Raw genomic sequence first — 21,960 nt, forward strand, 5'->3', positions numbered from 1 at the left:
GACTGTTGACTGAGCAGGTTTTTCTTCCTAGCTCCAGCCTTCTCTTCTCCCATAAATACAGGCTGTATGGTGGACACACTGAGATGATCTGTTGAAGAAGTGTGCCATTTACACCCATGAAGCTGCGAATTAATCTCAAGACTGTGCAGACAGGCAAGTGCCCCGCCATTACTGAGCCATGACTCAGTCACCGCAGCCACGGGCCACTAGGACCGTCCATCACCAGAGTACAGCTCAGGGATGGACTTTGAAAATGTTTCTCTGCTTGACCTTCTCACCAAAGACACTTGAGTCTCTTCCAAGTTTCTCCCCCCCACACCTTAGAGGTACTAGAGTGATCGCTTGAGGTGGGATGTTTATTTTCAACATGAATAGAAATTATCGTCCTTGCTTTGGCCCTGCCGAGCAGTGCTGAGTTCATGCCTGAGTCGTGTCTTCTGGGGCAGCAGTGGGAAAGCCAGCTTGAGGTTTCTCGAAGCTGTCAGGTTCGTGGGAAGCAGTGGCTGGCCTCACTTTTTCCGGGGATATGGGTCATAGTAGGGAACTGGAGGAGAGCCCACAATCCAAATGTTACTGTGTGTTTCTCTCTTCAAGGGCAGTAAGGGTTTACTTAAAAATCATCTTGGCCTCAGAACATTTTGTAGAGCATCAGCATTTTTTAGGAGGTATCTCCTTTGGGCAAGGCCAATCCCTTACCCTGAAAGGAAACCAAAGGCTGCTAAAGGCAGGGGACAGGGCCATGGGCTGGAAGAAGCAGGAGGAAAATGGACTGGGATTCTGGAAGTCCCGATTGGTGGTATCACTTTGCTTCTAACTGGCTTGAAAACCTTGGGCGTACTACTCCACCTCTGTGGGCCTTAGCTTCCATTTCTGTAAGATGCAAGGACTACACACATAGCTAATACTACCCCATTGTGTTAGCACGCTATGGGATAATGTCTTCCCTTCATGTCAATGAATAAATAAGGATCGCCTAGGCCTGCTCTCCTGTCGGGTAACCAGAGTCACTTTCATGTCTTGCTGTTCATGACCAGTGTCATAGCTTGCAGGGACAGGGACATTTAAGCTGTCTATCAATGATATGTTTCTGAAGAATCAGCTCTTAGTTTACTAAGTTCTTTGCCCAGAAGTCTTTCTTGGCTCCGATGCATCCAGGCAAGCTAAACATATGGGATATGATAAAGAATATATATAGGAAGATGGTAAAGAATAAGAAAGCGTCAAGTGAAGCCACGTGAATGTCACATGCACCCAGAAGAGGTGGGCCATGGATGGGGAGTGTGGTGGGAGGCCAGGCGAGGGTAGAAAGTGACTAGGGACAGGCAAGGTCAAAGTGCACTATGAGACAAGACAGTATAGTGAACTCTGAGAAATTTCAAGGCTACAGTCGTGGTGCCCTCTTACTGGGGCTTTGTGGGCATACACATAGAGACTCAAATTTTAAGCTATAATGAGCTGGATTATTTATTTTCAGGATATACAACAGCTATGAAGGTTAGCCAAAAACTAAGAAAGAAGTCCTAAAAAGCAGGACCTCCATGTTTGGAGCATTATAATGATGAACAGTAACGCCCTATGCATATTAAACTCCTAGGCCGCAGATGTGTCTGCTAGTTTATGAACTATCACTAGTGAGGGCAGGGACTGGACCTAATGGGTGTCCAGAGACCAGAACAGAGCCTCACCCGAAGAGCTGGTCACCCCATGTTGGCTGAGTGTCTACAGGCTTGTCTGTTGGCTAGCTAGGTGGGCAGGTTGGAGAGACTAGGCAGCTATAAAGCATCTATAGAAGTATCTAATCTATTCCTCCAAAAGACTTTAAATACATATCCCTGTTATTCTAGAGCATAAAAACAATTTATATAAGCTAAAATGTCAGCACCTCCAGTCAAACTATTTTCATACTGTATGTATAGAACAATATTTTTCTCATAATGTCAAAATTTAAACCACTGTTTCATGTTTGCTTTGTCTGCACAGAAAAAAAGTAAAATAAAACTGCATTCTATGTGAAGTTTCCACTATCAATAACATGATATGCATTAATCCTTTCTTAAAAAGCCACTAGGACTGGAGAGATGGCTCAGCGGTTAAGAGCACTGACCTAACCAGTCTCTTCAAGAGGTCCTAAGTTCAATTCCCAGCAACCATATAGTGGCTCACAACCATCTGTAATGGAATCCAGTGCCCTCTTCTGGTGTGTGTCTGAAGACAACTACAGTGTACTTGTCATATACATAAAACAAATAAATAAAATCCTTTTTAAAAAACCCACTAATTTAGCATAAATCATATAGGGAGACTTCATCCTCAAGGACATTAGCTTTTAATGTTGAAGTAGAAAGGATTTACAACAGAGCCTACCTCAAATACCATTGCTAAGCAACAAGCCATAGTAAAAAAAGAAAAATTCGTTGTTACATGTTCTGTGTAGCCTAAGCTTGCACTGAATTCATACTCCTCCTACCAACACTCGCAAATTCTGGGAATACAGGTACAACACCACCCCTTGTTTGATAAATCCCATCTGAATTCATCATTCTTTGGGTACCACTTTTTTCAGTATATACTACTATTTTGCCTTTTGTGAGGAATTTGTTCTTTTTCCTCCCATCATACCTTCCCTCAGAACTGAAAGAAGACTCTATTCTCCTTTGCTGAACCGGAGTTCATCTTGAATCGTGCTTCTCCTGGGAGAGTAGTCCAGGGCACCAGCTGGGCCAGCAGAGAGATTCTTCCAGAGGAGATGACAGAACCCAAGTTGGGAAACCAGGCAGAGCAATAGAGCTTGGCATAACAGCCAGCAACCAGGCATCTGTGCCCCAAGTAGCAGCAGGCACCAGGCTCCCACCAACCACAAGTCTCCTCTGAGTCTTTGTCTTTGGTCACAGTGTTTTGGACTCAGGCATTGATTTTCTGGACAGACTCAGAGCCAAGGAAGAAAGGACAGTGGCTTCAGATCTTTAAGCTGTAGCTTTCAGAGATAAGGACTTCTATGAGAGATTATTTCTTAGGCCTATTAAGGGCAATGATGTGAAAATGAGGTGTGTGGGTGCCAGGCCCCTGAGGCAGTAGCCAGAGATCTTGGGACTTTAGACTCACTGGCACCACGACACTGACAAGGTCACAATCTGGAATGTTGGTATTCAGATGACACCCTGGGCTCTGTCCAACGAGGCATTATGGCAACTCGGGCACAACCCACGAGATCCAAAAGGAGCCTGACTTAGCTACCTCCCCATGACTATGATGAAGCACCAGGACCAAAATCAGCGTGGGAGGAGAGGGTGTATTTCAGCTTAACTTCCGTGCACACTCTGTCACTGTGGGAACTCAAGTAGAGCAGGAACCTGGAGGCAGGAACTGATACAGAGGCATGGAGGGGTGCTGCTTACTGGCTTGCACTCTGCCTGCTTTCTTATATACTCTAGGACCACCTGCCAAGGGCTGGCACCGCCCACACTGGGCCAGGCCCTCCCTGTCAATCACTAAGAAATATCCCCACTGTCCCCCCCCCCCCCAGCAGGCGCTTTCTGGCAGAATTGTTTTCTCAATTCAAATTCTTTCTTCCTAAATGACTCACCTTATGTCAAAATGACATAAAACTAGCCAGCACACTGTCCTAGTTCTTCTGGAGCACAGCCTGGCATGGAGTACCACAGGTGGTTCACCCTGCCTGGGATTATCAGGACTGAAGGGCTGTTATCTGTGACAAGGGTCCTCATCCACCAGCCCTGAATGACTCATTGTTTAGGAGACAAGATGGTAACGCCCATATCTGCCCACCTCAGGGTCATCCAGGACTACAGGCAAGACCAATGTCCAATGTTTCTGTATTGGGGCAAGCAGGACTTTTGGCTGAGCCTGATCAGGCTGCATAACTCTGCTGAGCCTTTACTGTGCTGCAGACATCAACCTGTGTTTTCTATTTTGGTGGATACAACCATCCTGCCATTAAGTATTGAGTCTCCCACACATTGTTTATTGGTTTCATATGGGCACAGACAAATCTGGAAAATACTCATCTGTTTAAAACACCTGAAATATGCAAGTAATCCTGCCAGATAGGGATATACATGGAATTTTCAAACTTTGTCAAAAATAACTTGAAATATCTACGTATTTTAAGGAAAACAAAATGTATACCTTCATGTGTGGTGTAGAAGTTGGCCAGTCAACAAAGTGCTTTCTTTTATTTTTGGTTTTTTTTAAAGATTTATGTATTTTATGTGTCTGAGAACACGGTCTCTGTCTACCAGAACAGGGTATTTGATCCCATTACAGATGGTTATGAGCCCCCATGTGGTTGCTAGGAATTGAACTCAGGACCTCTGGAAGAGCAGTCAATGCTCTTAACCGCTGAGCCATCTCTCCAGCCCCAGCAAAGTGCTTTCTGAACAAGCATGGGAACTTGGATTTAGAACACAGAATTCATGTTAAAGGCCAGATTTAGTTGTATACACTGGAATATGGAGCCCTGCAGATCCAGAGCCTCCTGGCAGCTGATCTTACAAAATTGTTGCACTCCAGTTTCAATGAAAGACGTGTCTGTGTGTGTGTGTGTGTGTACACACACGAACACATGGAATAAATGCAGAGATCAAAGGACAACCTTGGGTGTCGACCTTGGCCTTCTACTCTATCTGAGACAGTCTCTGGCTTTTTTGATACTCATCACTATATAGTCCAGGCTAGCTGATCTTCAAGCTTTTAAGATTCTCCTCTCTCTCCCTCTTACTCCATAAGAGCGCTGAGATTACAAATATGTGCGGACTCCTGAGTCTATGTGATTTCTTTGGACTCACACTTCTGTCCTCCTCCTTGCACTGCAGGCCCTTTACCGAGCAGCTACTGAGCATCTCCTAGCCCTTAAGACCTTGTTCTGTTTCTCCGAGGTGGCTTTCTAGCACATCACCTGCTGTGTTTACAGTCTACTTACTGACAACCCTCTCCCTTGTTCACTTGCCTAATTCTGTACTTGATAAACAATAGCTACTTTAGAAAGATTGGCTGAAGAAGAGAAGAGACAAGATATGTTTCTGCAGTTTATCCAAGATAATTTTCTTGCCTTAAAAATGGGCCAAGGTCAAATTACTTATAGTCCTTTCAGAATGAACTGCCTCGTCTCGGTAGAGTCAGCCTTCCACTTTGGCGTGACCTATGCTCTTCACAGAGCTGTAGCCACAGCTGTGGCCATGAAATACCATACTCTGACTCCCCTGGGGGAAAAGACAGGACATGCAGGGCCACAGGCTTGGTGTTAGGCTGGTTTTACCAAATGGTAGCGTCTGAAAATCCTAGTCTCCACCCACTACAGAGGCCAGAAGTAAGCTGAAATTCTACGTGGAATGCACAAGTCTCTATATGCAGTTCAGAATACTGAGTCCTCTATCCTGGGCGAGCCTCAGCCACGCAGCTGGGAGTGGCATCAAAGGCTGTTTTGTTTGGGTGATTGTTCACTGTACAAAGGACAGTAGGGATTGGAGATGTTTTTATTTGTGACAAAATGAAAAAACTATTTAACAAGCATCTCTTGTCATTTGAATCTGGGACTGTTCACACACAGAAACCAGTGGTTTACCATCATTTTCCCCCTTAGACAAAGACAAGCATACTCCACTCCCAAAAAAACATGTCCTATTAAACACCCAGAGCTCTATCAGACACAGTCTGCAATGGTGCTCTGAAAACTGCCATTCCTTAGCCACCCAAAAAATGCAATTCGGTAACTGTATAGCTTCCAAAAGAAATGTATCTACCTCAACTACGTAACAGTGACAGGGACAGAGGAGGAGTCAGAGGAGGGCACCTGGGTTCTACTTTGTAATAAAAACCCATAAGGCAAGTTAATCTTTTGGCCAGAGGTGAGGAATCACGTGACAACACAAAAGTACAAAGAGACAAGGCAAATATGGAACATGAGAAGGGCAGAGAACAAGGGGAAAGCAGCAGCTGGGCCCTTGCTGGCAGCTGCTTCCCCCAAGACTGCACAGGGCTTGCTTGTAGTGTAGCTTTCCGCATCATAATCCCTAATGGTTTATGACACGCCTTTAAGAAGCTTCAATGGCAGTGTTCCGCTCCCCTAAAGATAACCCTGCCGTAGGTCAGTAGGTTCAGCACTGGAGACATTTGGCTAAGATGATAAAAGATCTCCTCTGAGGGCAGGCTCTGATGTAAATAAAGCTCATTGCTGTCCACCCAACTACCCTCCAAGTCAACTGCTAAAATGTGTGAGCTGTGGGGTGTCCCTGAGTGCTTTGTCCACAGTGGGGAGTATCCTTGTTTCCACATCAAAATGTCTAGGAGACTTCAGTTGTGAGCCAACATCTCTGACACTGGGTCTCCGTAAAAGAGAGCGGGACAAGTCATATAGAAGAGATATCAGTTACAGCCTTGATTCCGCCCAGGTTCTCTGGCCTGTAAGCAGTCTGCGTGGCCCTTCAGCGTATGATAAAGGCTGTGCTTGGGAAAATGAAGCAACTTCTAGGAGGGGGCTGATACCCTTCCTTGGTGCCCGTGTTTCCAAATTGATCCTAGAGGACAATCAACCTGGGCCTGCGCCATCAGAGTCAAGGTCTCACGCCTGGGACCACACGCCACAGGTCTGGAGGGCAGCAGCAGCTCCAGGCATGAGCTGGGTCAAGTATGAAACCCAGTGCTTAGATGTATAGCATCTGGAAGCAGTATTGTTGAGCTTTAGCTGGGGTGGGGGTGGAAGGGTAAGGGGGGAGGGTGCAGGTGCCTACCCCAGTCTCTCTCAGTTCTTCCATGGTTGTGGAATGAGTCCACAGTCTAGTGACTTGGTTGGCTCTGTCTCCCTCCTCTTTCAGACACAAAAATCCACAAGCGAAGAAGCAAGTTGACACTCCAGGCAGTGGTTAGAAAGAACAAGGAGGGTTTCTTTCACAGTAGGAGAGAGTGTTCAGTGCCCACAGGCTCAAGCCGGCTGGATTAGTAGTGTTGATGAAAGAAAAGACACACTTTTGATTTTTGCCCAGCAATTTGGGCTTATGTCATTCAGGATTTGTTTTTGCACTTGTCCACAGAAATGGGAACCTAACTCTAAAACTCCACAGCAAAAATCACCAGAGAAATCACTGAGTCTGAAGTCCCTCAATATATACGTAGAAGCCCCCATAGCTTCCCGATCATACATGTATTATATACAGAAATCACATACAGTAGGCGTACATTGTTATAGCCACTCTACAGCCACAAAAAGTCTAAGAGTGAAAACTCTCCACAGAGACTGAAAACCAACCAAACACACCTCAGAGGCTTCAGCCCAGGCATTTCCTCTGGGGCTGAATGTCTGCAGCACATTGCTAAGTGTTCTTGGGCCTGGGCAAGTGAGATAACTTGAGATGACCAAGTGCCTAAGATGAAAAGATTTGTGCTCATGGGTTGCTGAGATCTTGGGGTCTGGTGCCTTGCCTCCATTGTTTCTAGGCCTGTACTGAGGCAGAAGAGCAAGATGAAAAAGGACATGGTGGAACAGAGTTGCTCACATGGGAGTCAGATGCAAAGAGAGAAGGAAGAAGCCAGGTCCTAATGTCCCCTTCAGGGACACAACCCCCAGAGACCCAACTCTCCCCCAGGCAACCCTCTCCATAGTGTAGCAGGCCTTCAGCGCACTCAGTTACAGCCATGGGATTAGTGGGTTGGAGCTTGGAGCACATGGGCCGCCCAGGTCATCACCCAGGCTTTGCTCCCCAGACTCATGGGTAGCGAAGCCGCAGTGTACACAGGAGAAGAGAGCATGCTGGCTCTCTATAGACTCAGAAGTCATCTTGATACAAGATGGTGAACTAAAAACACTACTGAAAAGTGGGTATATTCATTTTTCACAAAATACAGCTTTCCTGGGGGCCAAGCCAAGGCCTGCGGCATGCTGGAGTAGAGTCCGTAGATGTACCACAGGTTGTTTCCAAGTGGCATTTCTAAGTATTGGAAATTTCTATTCTAAAGAGCTCTCAGGAAAGGAGAGGGGAAATTAGTCCTTGTGTCAGATTGCTCATCTGTAACACTGAGAATCCAGGGGTGTCCATGGGAAGGATCCTTAAGGTTCCTGAGCCTAACTCCAAGGGCATACCTCAGAGCGCCACAGCCTTCTGGCCTAAGAAGTGAAAATAACGACATCATTATCTTGCTAATAAGAAGAAAAACATCAGAATTAGACAGTTATAAGTAGATGATAGATGACAAATAGATTGATAGATGATAGATGGATAGATAGATAGATAATAGATTTATATTTATTAGATTATATTTATTATTTCCAAGGGACAGAATGACATTTCTCGCGCCCCAAAGCTACCTAGTCTTATTTTTCAGGCCTCCTGACTCTGGGCCTGACCTACACACAGGTCCCCACTCCCATTTCCAGGGCTTTCTTTTGTAATGACAACAGCTTGACACCACAATCCAGAAGAAACTCCAAAGATCACAGACCCAGGATTTTGTATCAGTGTTTGAAAGTGATGGTAATAAGCCTCTATAGCGGTCTCCTCGCCTTCAGAGGGTTTGTCTGTGAACATTAATTTGGGTAAGTTGCAGTGAGGATCTGGGTAAGTTGCAGTGAGGATCTGGGTAAGTTGCAGTGGGTGGCTGCTTGGTGCCAAGTGACATGCGTGCCCTTTAATTGTGATGGCAAGTAGGCAGAGAGCCTGAGCTCATAAAGCCAGCCTGCTGGGGGGTGGGGGCTCATGATTTATAACTTCAAAACCACACTGCTAGGTGTATGGTTGGTTATCGGTCCTCCAGGTAACATCAGGGAAGTGGTGAGAGCAAAGGCTGGGCAGGTGGCAGGGGCCAGACCACCCCTGTAGGAAACTATGGTACGGACTTTCGCTTCTTCCTTAAAAGTCAATAGAGTCAATAGAGGTTTCCAGAAGCAGGGTGAGATGGGATGGTATACAGAGAAATGTGCTTTGATATTTAAAAGATATTGATTCCTTTGGGGAGGGGTCGTTTCTTCAATAGCGATTTTTTTATCCTTTCATATTTTCTAATAGTCAGCAAAAGTTGAAACACTTGAGATACATGTGAGTGAGGACTCACATTCTAGAAGCACACTGCTTTCCCTAGGAGATGTTTAAGGTATTGGGCTCTCTCTTCAGAAAGCTGGGTGTGATCATTTGGGGGGGGGCTTGAGAAGGTATGGGGGACTGTGTTTACCTGTCCCCCGTGTGGTTCTTATTCGATAAGGCCACAGGCTAAGTGAAACTCATAAGGTGGGGGCTGGGGGGGTGGGGTGAGGAGGGAGTGGGGGTGGGTGGGTCCTGGAGCCAGCCACACCAGCATAATCTGAGAAAGTGTTAGGGATGCAGATTCCCAGGCCAGGCATTCTTAAAAGTGAATCAGAAAGAGTACCAGGGTATCAGAGTGTGTGGTTGACTCTACGAGGGAACTCTATATCTGTGAGGAGCACTGTGAGTTTCAGACAGGAGAATTAGGACTTGTATCTATTTCTAGATCTTGTTCAATAACTATGTGGCAAGGAGCCACAGAGCCTGGGTTCTTTCTCCCAAAGAAAAAGAAGTTTTAGAATGAGCGCCAAGTGTAGTTCGGATACGAAGAGCTTACCATATTTATACCCACATGAACGAAGCCATACAATATAGTTTTAAAAAATAATTATTTAATAGAACTAAACTATAATTATAGAATGCTAAAAATATATAGAAGAAATTAGAGGCCTGTGACAATTCTCCCCCGAGAGATACTGTTGCTTATGCTCCAAAGTTTAGGGTGAGGGAACTATTTTGGTCCATTTCATTTACCAAAATGGGGAGTATGCCTGTCTCTGGTTCAGCAGACTCCTCCTCCCCTGATAATCTGTGTGGGTGGATCCTCTCATCTGAGGTGACTTTGGTCCCTTTGGTTAGTGTGTAGGTAACAACCCATTACATGGTATGCAATGCTTCTTGGACCATCGTTCATCCACCTTTTCCCTATATTGAGTATTTTAGCATTTTTTCCTCAGTTTTCAATATTGCTTGATTAATCTGTTTATCTCTCCACCTCTTTCTTTCCCTTTCTCTTCCTCTCTCTGTGACTCTGCCTCTGCCCTAAGGCAGAGAGGGTCAGAGGGACAGTTGTGGCTGCTAGAGACTGGGAGGTGGGCTTGTTGGGAGTGAGAGGGGAAGCAGCCAGTGACCTCATACACTTCTAAGGTCCCCAATTCCTCTGTGATGCAAGCACCCCAAGTGGCCTGGTCCCCACATCGTTTAGCTACTCACTCATCCTCTCTTTCCTTCATCTGACAACATCCCATTGCTTTCTTGTTACTGGACACCCACCTAGATGCAAGATCCTGAACACAGAGAAATAGAACAGAGAGAGACTCTAAACATAGGATTCCAATCCTCATTATAGGAGGGGGGGAATCTGGATGTATTGAGCGTATTCATCATGTATTTATAGCTGCACTTAACTGCCTAAGGTATCTTTAGTAGAAGCTTCTTCTGAGGGGGGATGGGGAGGGCAAAAGGCCCTCCATACCATATGCCAGTCTGCTTATGTTAAAGTGGCCAACGGTAAATCTTTGTTATGTGCATTTAATACAATAAAAAATAAAATCTGGTCTTTGGTGGGAGGGAAGGCCTAGATTTCCTTAGTTATAACAGACTGCCCACCTGAAGGCCAGATTTGAGACCTTAGAATTTCAGCTCCTTGTCTGTACAGTGGAAGGAATTAGAACAGTACCAGACTGTAGGCTTAGAAATCTTTAGTGCATTCAAACATGAATTGTATCTAGCACAGGCTCTGGCAGGTAGCAAGCACACTTAAATGTTTATGGCGTTAATGTAAGGCAGGCAAGCCCCACAGGAGGCAGGCTGGGCAGTGTTCAGCAAATTTCCTTCAGCCATCAGAGCAGGGTTTCTACAAACGTCTACTGAAGAGAGAGTACAAGCTTCCAAACAGCCTCCACCACGGCCCCTCAGGACAAAGAATGAGCTGGCCCAGATGTCAGCAGTCCAGGGAGAAACCCAGGTTTAAGTAGAAGATACAGAGAGAATGCCTGATCCCTGAATAGGCAAGAGTAGATCAGAAGATTTCTGTCAGCATCCATTGTGTTGAGGGCAGTGCCTTCCAGGATGTGAAGGCTGAGGGCTTCCTGTGATATGCAGACAAAGAGCCCCGTGGGAGGTGTTTCCTGGGGTGGGTGTAGGGAGGGTCCCAGGAGATTCTTGCAAGCACTTTTCTGTAGTAAGAGAGTGACTTGGGGTTATCTCTGAAACTGCCATTCTCTTTGGAAGCTGCATTCCCTGTAAAGAGGACTCATGGGAGGAACGTGTGGTGCCTGCCTGTGGCTGAAGGCATCTTGTGTTCAGGTAAAGGCTCTGGAAACAGTCTGAAGAAGTCACTGTCAGGAATAGAAATAAAAATGCTGGTTACAAGTAATGACACTAACGTGCAAGAACACAAATCTTATATTCAACCAGCAATACACCACGAGGAGACAGACACTCCTCTGCCCACTTGCCATAGAAAGGGTTCTTTAATCTAATTCTCCAATGGTATAATCAGACACACTTGGCCTATCACACACTGAAGAACTAGCTCTTGCATCCAAAGGTCTCTGTTCATTTACTAGCAATGAAGGTTTAAGAAAAGATCATTTTCCTTGGCCTCCAAGGTTTTTTTTGTTATTGTTTTTTGTTTTGATTTTCATTTATTTGCTACATAGCCAAATATCACCAGTCATTCAATAGGACATTCCAATAGTCATAGTAACAATTAGATTTAGCAATATTTGATATTTGTATTTTATATGATTTTAAATCATACATAGGTTAGCTTTTAGCATATTATTTCCACTGTTTCATTGTAGCATTGTTGTCAAGGTAGGAAAAAAAGCCACATTTTAAATGGCTAGCTTCTTGTATAACTTGCAAATATATAGCTTGGGCCTTCAGTTGACCTCTTCCCTTGGGTTTACAGCCGATGACCATCACCTCAATCATAAGATTTTATATTATATTTAAATAGAACTATATTATATATAATTTATAAATATATTATATTAAAGTATAAAACAGTTATATTAAAATATAAGTGGAAAAGATTTTTTTAAAAATAGGAATGGAGAAGAGGAGAGAGAGGAGGAGCTAGGGAAGGCATACTAATGTGTAATAAAATTTGTTCTAATCTTAGAATTACTTTAATTCTTACAACTATTTTTTTTTACCATTTTGTAGTTTATAAAGTATAAGATACACCTAACATCCAGTCCATCATCTTTGACAATTAAATAGAATACTCTGTCATCTAACCTGACTTAAAAGACTTATAAATCCATAATTTATGTCCCGGTTTAGCTTGTATACTCTCTGAGAACTATCTTCTCAAACATATTCTCTCAATGTTAAACAGCCTGGGCCTCCAAGTTTTTACATTTAGGCTAAGCCTAGAAACACTTCTAAGGTATACCAAACCTCCTTTCAGCTCCTTAAGGGACAGTTGAACTTTAAGACCGGATCAAGGAAAGAAGCCATCAGCAGAGAACAGCCTTGGGTGGTCCTAGTCCTTAGAAGCTGGGTGTGGGCGCAGTGATGATCTTAAAATGAATGTGAGATCATGGGGGAGAGGAAATGAGTAAATGCACTTCAGTACATTGTGAGTGTTGTATAGCCCAGTGTAAGTTCCTGTGTGTGTGTATGTGTGTGTGTGTGTGTGTGTGTGTGTGTGTGTGTGTGTGTGTGTGTGTGTGTGTGAAACATCGGCTGCTGTTTCAGATAAAAAGCTGCAGAGTGAAATAGGAGAATGGACTTCTGAACCAAGCTAAAGGCTGGGGTACAGAGGTGGAGACTCACAGGGACAGGACTGGTCTCATGAATTGCCATAGGGCAGCTTGGAGGGGCTCTGCTCCTACCCTAGGCCAGGTCTCATGCTACACAGGATGAAATTCTAGAATCAACCATGTCTCTGCTCTTATAGCCCTCTGCATTCTCCTGGCTTTCTAGCTCCCAAAGTATTGATTTTACTGTCTGGCATTAGCTGCCTTAAAGAACTCCCAAGACATCACAATCCCCCACTTCTATTAATGGAAAGATCTGGGACCAAAATTGTGATTCCAAAGGAGGCCATCCAATGCTTTTAAAAGCAAAAATGGCATTCAGGTAGGCTTGGGGGGGGGGCTAACAAAATGCTCATCTGAGATGCTTTGTTTTAAAGAAAAACAAGTGGTGTTTGAGTGTTAGTTAAGGGGATTTAGTACAGTTGTGGGACTTCTGCAGAGCATGAGAAGGGATGAGGGACCAGGGAAGAATCCTGCAGTGTGGCAGCCTACACACTGCTTCCAGCCTTCTGACCCTCCCACCTCGGGGTTGGCTGAGCCCAGAACCAAATGCTTTGCATTTCCATAAACTCCTTAGACTCAGACTGTTGCAGTTCAATAAATGAATAAGACTGAAGATAAGGTTTTCAGGTACCGGACAGCACTTATAAAATAGATGTAACTTTATCACTTTAAGATTAAAGAATCATCTGGGTTTAAAGGTTTAGTCTGCTGGAGGTCAGCCCAGAATAACTGGACACAGCTTTGACTTTGAACATCATAATAACCGTGTGAGTGTGTGTGTGTGTGTGTGTGTGTGTGTGTGTGTCTGTGTCTGTTTGTCTGTCTGTGTCTGTGTGTCTGTGTGTCTGTGTGTCTGTGTATCTGTGTGTCTGTGTGTGTCTGTGTGTCTGTGTGTGTCTGTGTTTCTGTGTGTGTGTGTCTGTATGTCTGTCTCTGTGTCTGTCCCATCTGTCTGTGTCTGTGTATCTGTGTGTGCTGCATGCATTGCTGTTTCCCTGGATGCCCTATGCTAACTGGATATCCTGGGGCTTGCTATATATGAATGTGTGCTATTGTTCCAGGCTCATGGCAGCCTTAAGAAACAGCACAGAGCAGGCCCATCCCTATTCAGCCAGAGCCCCCCTCCATCACTCAAACAGTCCCTTCCAGGTCACATGCCTCTCAGGCCTCTACAGACAGAACACAGCTGCCTCAAGTCTGCTGCCCAACATTAGTGGCAATCCCAACACTCTGCTAGCTCCGAGAGCTTCCCCAGGAGAAACCCAGAAGAGCTGAGATCCAAGCACTATGTTTTCTCAGGAACTGTGGCTGGAAAATGAGAGAAAATGCACTGTGGTTCGGAAGTCCAAGCCCAGCAGGAAGCGCCAAGAGCTGCTGGCCATTGCATTTGGGGTAAAGGTGGGACTCAAAGGTGGCTTTCTCTGGTCTCCTCTCAAGCTCTTTGCCTGTTCACAGATCTCTTCACTGGTCCGAAGAGCTGCCCTCACACACAACGACAACCACTTCAACTATGAGAAGACACACAACTTCAAGGTAAGAGTCTGCATCCTTTCTGCTGCCGTGAGAAGGGGGTGAGTAGTGGGAGAGGGTCCTTGATGACTTCCATTTGGTTATGAAGGTGAGGGGCAGCAAATTCCTTTGTTTTCCACATAATCCTGCTGCCTTGTGTGAAAGTGGAGGCTGGAACAGCTGGCTCTGCGCTGCTGCCCTTGATACCTGCATGAGCACTGACTCGGTTCCAGGACCCGGGCCCACTTCCTCTTCAGTCTTTCGTGCCCAGTAAGAAGGAAGCAGAGGATGCCCAGTCAGTGGCACTTAGAAGTGCACTGCACAAAACCTAGCAGTACTTTTCCACCCCAAAGTGGGGTAACTGCCATCCACGAGACAGTGCAAACGTTGTCCAGTTCACGATCGCTGTTCTCTTTTGTTCTCAGTGATTCTAAGGAGCTTGTTTCTGTGTAGACAGCTGCAGATGTCATGAGGACAGAGCCAAGTCACTAGCTTGTGTGTGTGCTTTGGGGTCAGGGGCACCTCGCAGTCTGGCTAAGCTTGACCCTGCCCTCTAGACTAAACAATGAAGATTCGGAGACCTGGTGGGAGTTTAAGAGGTTTTCCCATGAATTATCTTCTCTTTAGACCAGCTCTGCATGTGAGCTGCCACCAGAAAGTTAAGGCCTGTTTCTTTTGTCTGCTACGTTGTCCATGAAGTGTTAATAGGGGAAGCCAATGACAAATTGTGAGAAAGGGGAGCTGCTGCGGGGAAAAAGGACAAGAGATGCAGAATTCGGGAAGAAAAGAATAGGCGGAAAACCAAACTGGGGCTTGCCCTTCTCTGTTGAATACTTTTCCTTCTGAGACCCCTGACTGTGGGAGTGAGATTGAACAGCAGGGCAAGGGAATCATTTCTGAGGCTGCCTAGGAGGGACATATATACATCCATTCACTTCCATTCCAGATAGTCTGGTCTGTCCCTCTGCTTCTGGGTTTGGGGAACATGATGCTCGGGCCTTTGCTTGCTATCCTTGAAGGAAGGAATGGGAGCCTTCAATCCTATGGATTAAGCCAAGAGGTGGAGAGCTGTGTTCTTGGGGTACCTTCCATCTTAATCTTTCTCCCATTACTGAATAGCAACAGTCTGATTTGGAGCATGAAATGCCCACGATTATTTCTTCTTTATGATTTTCTATTTTAACCTCTGTGGTCTTCTCTTTCCTTAAGACAGTATTTTTCTGACTTTTGGCAGAACCCCGTGTTTTGAGTCTCCTGTGAACACACTCCTCCCAGGCATGACAGGATGGGTCTTGCTGGATTTGCAAATCCCTTTCCTTCCTCTCCAAAATTCCAATGACTTTGCTCTGAAGATGCAGTTTTGAGTACTTTAGTATGAAATAGCTTCTTGGTGGATATACGCCATGAGCTAAAATATGTGTACATAGGTGATTGTTACTTTCAAAACCAATGCCAGTCTGTTCTGACTTAGATCTCTGAGTGGGAAATGACTTTTAAGATAATTTGGAAAGGATGAATGAATCTTATTTCCTAACTTTGCACCCAAGATATGGTAGAAGAACAAAGCACTCAGTATGCCATGGAGAGAGGGGGGAAAACCCAAACAGAATATATCGTGTTGTCCCAGGGCAGATCCATGGGACAGACAGGAACATGCCTCTTGTTGGTGGCTTATATGGGCATCTTTAAAAACTTTAAAGCCCTGGAGGAGCTGCGGCCGCTAATTGTGGCTTCAATTACACTGTTCCTGCCTCTGTTCTTCAGAGCGAGCCGCTGGGGTTGGAGGAGGCATCTACTGTGTTACTCCCTCCTTCCACCCTAGGTCCCCTACTCTTCCTTCCCTGCACTGACTACAAGAATGTTGGGAACACATTCTAAAAACTGTCCATGCTGTAAATACAGCCATAGTCACTATGTGAAGGAAGAAGACTTTTACCAAGGGTCCCACTAACTACTTGTAATTTGTATTTTGTACCTAACTTTTTAGGTACAAAATTTATTTTACATCTGCTTTTTATTTATGTTGACTTCTGATGGATTGTAATCTGGATCTTTCTTGATTTATTATTGGAAGATAATTATGTACAGACATCATTGGGTCATTGCTAAATAACAAGAATGCACACTTGTGTTTTTGTACTTATCAGCAGATAGCTTTGGCTTTCGCCTGTCTGAATTCATACCTAAGAAAGGGATCTGTCAGCAGAGCCTGCCACCTCACCTCCCAACCTGTCTGTTCCTGGGGTAGAAGGGACCCTCATCCATGTCATACTTAGGAACTTCTTTATGGGGAGTGAACAGAAACTCTCAGTGCTGCGCGACACTGGGAAAGTGCCCTTCTCAGGTGCTCCAGAGAACAGGACATAGCTGGTTCTCAAACAACACTGTGTGGAAATAAAATCCAACCAGTACAAAAGCTTTTAGGGTCATGCTTCACATCATGCAATGCTTAAGTACTGCTTGCTAATGCTGTATTAGTTCACTCAAAGCTGGGGTTTTGTGGCGCCCCTTGCACCTCAAAAACAATAGTGAAATGACTCCAGCATGAAAGAAAATTGTCTATAGAGGAAGAGAAAGAGCTTCCACTCTGTTGTCTGGCTGGCACGGGGAAGGCTCTTCTGTAGAGAGAATAGTCTCTTTGGTGCACCTGGAGCGAGTCTCAGAAACTCTTGAGGTGAGCAGACTCCCAAGCCCCAGCAACCTGAATCCATGTCCTTCCGGATCATGCGCACACAGCACGGCCGCTGAAGATCAGTAGTCATGACAACTCTGCGATTTCTAGCAAGGAGCTGAGCTCTCGGCTTCAGTTTCATAACCTGTAAAATGGGAGTGTTGCTGGATTGAAAGAATACAGGTGCTTTTCTTTGCAGATGTGTCACTTGTCTGTCCCCTAAGTCCCATTCATCTGATGTACACTTTTACTGTTCATTATTCATTCTGTTGTGGGTCTCACGCTCCTCTGTCTTTGGGTTTGGTTTTCTCTGTGCCTGTGTTTTTTATTTTATGCCATCACTTTCTTTCCACCATTGTCCTTCCTCTCCCCTTAAACACGTGTAACAGAAAACAAATTTGAATTCCAATGATGCTACTTCTTCAGCTGAATTTAACCATGTACCTGAATGTCCCTCATTTGTTTAAAAAGTAGATGAAGAATTAACATTGTTAGGCCTGGTTTATACTGTGTACACCTTCATCTAAAGCAGTGGTTCTCAACCTAGGGGTCGAGATCCCTTTTGGTATTGAATGACCCTTTTACAGGGGTCATCTAATCAAAAACCACATATATCCACACTATGATTCATAACAGTAGCAAAATTACAGTTATGAAGTAGCAACGGGAAAGAAACTGTGTTGATCTCTACAACGTGAAGGGTCACAGCATTAGGAAGGTTGAAAACCACCGCTCTAAAGGAACTGTGTTCACAGCAGGGGTTTCAATCAAGTGTGCAAACTGTTTTTTGGAGAAGGGCCTCATGAGGGCGAGTGTCTTAGAGCTTGTCTCCCACCTAGCTGGTCTGTTTGTGCATCTTAGACTGTCGTCATCACTATCACTGCAAATCCTCACACACCAGCAGAGCCCATGAGAGAGAAGGGCTCTGATGCAAATCCTCCCAGGGCGCCCATGTTAGGCCACACCGGGTCATGGCTTAGCCACGAAGCTGCACAGTGTCAGGTACCAGCACAGAGTGCGACCCTGGCAAGCCCTTAACTGATTTTAATTTTTTATGAACTTTGTCTGGATCCAAAGAGCACAGAATTCAAAAGGACTATTGCAAATGACTAAATACCCGATTCTGACTCTTTCCACCCAGAGAAGTAAGTCCTTTGTGCTTTGTTTGAGACACGAGAGGGAGCACCAGTGGCCACGAGTCACACTAGGGGACTCAGAGAGCTCTTCAGCCGTTTATCCCTTTTCTCCACCAGTACAGAGTACAGGCTGTCTGTGTGCCAGGTGCCAGAACGTGTCGAGGGAGACACAAGTGCACTCTTCTGCCAAGGGCTTCACAGCCAAGATGCTTCCGACCATAGAGGGACATCTGGCAATATCTGGAGATGGAGATGTGGTTTTTCAGCATACCCAAGTGTACCAATAACACACAGACAGAGAAGCCAGGACGGTAGAGCAGAGTTAGTCCTCTCTCTGTCTACATCACTCGGGAGGGGAGACCATGCTCCAGGGAATGGGGGAGCCACATGTTTCTCATACTCAAGCAATCACCAGGTCTGAACTGCATAACTTCTGAGATCAGGTAGAAGCCAGCAATTTCAGCATGGTGTGGCTATAGACCTCAGCAGGAAGTAATTGTTAACCAGAAGGAAAAATTAGCACAAGACTATCTCAGGTCAAGAAGGTCTGTGAAAGACTCCATTCCCAGTGATGTTTTAGAAACACGACCCCCTTTTCCAAAGCGTAGCTCCACTTCCAAACCCTCTCTTTCCTATGCTTTAGTTCTGCTTCCAGATGTGCAGCTGCTGGCACCTGCTCTTGCATCTTGACCAGCTACTGGGGTGGCAGTCATGAAACCGGGCCCTTGCTTGCACTTCAACATAAGCATTATTGGCAATAAGGCCAGGTCTCTGAACTTTACCTTAGGGCCACATCTTTAGTGCCTAGGCAGCTGCCGACAGATGATTCTAGGGATCCTTGGTGCCCTGTTAGAGCCTGTCTTAGCACAGGGCTCTCCCTCAGCATCTGTGCAGCGAGTGGGCGAGCAGAAAGTGTCTCTGTTACAGATGGCATAGCTCCTGTCTGCTATCTCCTTACATCTGAGAAGGTTCACTTCAAGGTCAGAATTTCATCTGCTCCTGTAGGAAGGGTAAACATGAGTTCATTGTCACATAATTGTGGGAAACAAACTAAATTGGTGGGGGCAAGGAGGGGACAATCCTCCACAGAGACATGGACACCTTGACAGTGCTTTAGCTTTCTGGATGACTGAGGCGAATTTGCTTCCCTCCTACAGTGAACCCTGGACCTCCAAAACCCAGACACTTGAGTCTAGAAGGATCTTTTGCCAACTCAAAGCCACTCTTCTATGCACATTAAGCAACCTAGAAAGTGCCCTTAGGCCTGGAGTCCTTTTCCAAGTGAAATGAAAGAATCAGTTCCTGTTTTTAATATGAATAACAGAGGCAAGATGGCTTTGTCCTGTGTCCGTGATCTTAAATTTCAATTGGCCCCCACCAGGAACCACGTGGCAATGTCTGGAGACATTTATGGCCCGTCCCTTAAGGGGTACTGTAAGCCTCTGGTATGTAGACAGCCAGGGATGCTGGGGAAAAAAAAATAAATGCCTGTAGTGGCCAAGACAGCTGCCTCCACACCCATGAATTTTCTAGACCAAAAATGTTAGCAAGGATAAGGTTGAGTAACTCTGATATGAACTGATAAGAAAAAGTAAAATCTCCTCACCATTGCACATCATAAATAGTATTTGCTTACAGATGGAGTCTGGGCTAGTTGATTGTATGTTTGGGCAGTGTCTACACTGGCCCATCAAAACATTTGCTCTAAAAACCACTGGAGAGACCTGCCTTCCAGACTCAGCAAATGGGAGACAGTAACATCCTGCTCATCTCGAAAGAGCCAAGTGGGGATGTCCACTGCAGCCCGGGACTTTCTTGACAACTCTTCTTCCTCTTGTTTTTATTACGTGCCCATTCTTGGACCGTTTGTCAAACATGCCTTATCTCTGGTAATACCATCTTGTTTGGTGTGTGTGTGTGTGTGTGTGTGTGTGTGTGTGTGTGTGTGTGTGTGTGTGTGTTTAATTCTAGGAAGACCATGCCCATTATAATAGTCTTGGACAAACATTCTTCCTGTCTGGAGTATTTTCTTCCTGTCTGGGGTATTTTAGTTACTGCCCTCAAGTTTGCAAAAAAACTTTTACAAAAAAACTTTACAAGTTTGCAAAAAAAAAAAAAAGTTCTTTTTCTTTACAAGATATTTTTGAAAAAAATCAGTAGATGTCAGAGAATTGAAAGGGCGGCTTGGCGACTCTCTGAGGTGCGGGATCCTTCACTGAGATGGCAGATGTCTGTTGGACATCAACCCCAAACAGTGCAAGCACACCCTCAGCACTCACTGGAGCCTGTTCTCTCCTCAGGTTCCAAAAGAAAACAGAATAACACACCAGCCACGAAAATAAACAGTGGCCCATCCTCAAAAGGAAATTGGGCAGGCAGCCTAAAATAATGTTTGTCTAACTCAACGCTCCCCTCGTTTGGTTTTATTTTACTTGTGTGGGCTAAGCAAGGACAGAAAGTGACTTGCTCCTTGTGGCATCTCCCTGCATTCATTTGGTCTTAGGACTCGGGATTCATGTTAGGAAAAGACATGGGTTACATAAGGCGGGGCTGATAAGTGCTATATGTATATACAGTCGGTGTGCTGGGTGACTTTGTACTCTGCCGGCAGAAGGGAAACTTAGATCATATGTTGAACAGCCCCTCGTTTTCTGGAAGTGCTTGTAGTTCTAGTCTGGCCCCTACTGAACCTTGCATTTTGACTTTTGCTCAGAGATTCTCGATTCACTGGATATGACTGAGGTAACTTTGTACCATTACTCTCTTTAGATCCTTCACAAGAAAAGAAAGTGTTGCAACACCCAAGCCCACCTCCAGAGGCCTGAGCCCACCCCGAGGCCCCCCACTATGCTGTCACACCTTGAAATATTGTCCCCAGTTATGCATCCCCGTATGCTCCCCAGTCAGCAGCAGTGTTCCCTCCCATTCACTGCTCCCAGTATAGTGAACTTCTATCTATATGTCAAAACCCCACACAATCATGTTCATCTTCTTTCTTGCAAGATTTGGTTGTTCTCTCCATTATCCTGGCCTGGAATGTCTCACATGTTCAAGCACATTGCCTGACACGTGATCATTTTTGTTATCTATGTATCCTTATAGATGACAAGGTCCTTGAGTGCAGGGCATGCTTGCTCCTCTGATGTCTTTCAACTTTGTATAGACAAGGATAGGGCAAGGTTCCAAGTATCAATGTGCATGTGAGCCAGAGATTCACAGAAGCGATAAGGCAGCAGGACAGTAGGTCACAGGTGAATGTCATAGGACGCCTTTCATCCCTCTATCATCTGTCTGCACTCCGTGACTCCGTGAGTGGCACACCATTCTGAGGTGCGCCTGTCACTGTGGGTACCGAATACATCCTTCACAGTACACTGTGAGTGGTGCTATTTCTTTTGTATTTGTTCATATTATAGTTAGCAGCCAGCTTTTGTAATTGTTCTGTGTGCTCTTTGAAAAACATTTGTTCTTTGAATTATTGGGTTCAAAGTCCCGTTCTTATAACTGCATCTGTTCATTGGTTTTTGTAAATACATGTTGAACCCATTATAATGGTGGAATTATCAACTTTTCCTAATAAATATTCCCATGTTTACTTTAGATTTTTGAAATTATGTTGTCATATTTGTGTAAGCTCAAAGTGATTATATCTTTCTGGTAAAATTTACTAATTGTTAGGCTGTTTTCACTACTTAGTATGGAAATAGGTGTATCTGACTTATTGGCTGGCTAACATTTATAAGGTGTATCTTTTGGGTTCTGATATTTCTCTTGGTATTGTGTTTTGAGAGTGTTTCTTGTAAATATTTGTTAACTAACGTCTACAGATCTGATTTTCC

General features: G+C 44.9%; 1 protein-coding gene across 1 annotated transcript in view; it reads left to right on the top strand.

Moving 5' to 3' along the window:
• Positions 1 to 21,960, top strand: part of Chn2 (chimerin 2) — a 259,819-nt gene that overhangs the window by 218,863 nt on the left and 18,996 nt on the right. The window contains exon 7 of the mRNA XM_052173762.1: positions 14,261 to 14,338. Within this exon, the coding sequence (XP_052029722.1) occupies positions 14,261 to 14,338 (78 nt within the window). The remainder of the gene's footprint in view (positions 1 to 14,260; positions 14,339 to 21,960) is intronic.

This window comes from Apodemus sylvaticus, chromosome 2 (assembly GCF_947179515.1).
Source record: "Apodemus sylvaticus chromosome 2, mApoSyl1.1, whole genome shotgun sequence".
NCBI lineage: Eukaryota > Metazoa > Chordata > Mammalia > Rodentia > Muridae > Apodemus > Apodemus sylvaticus.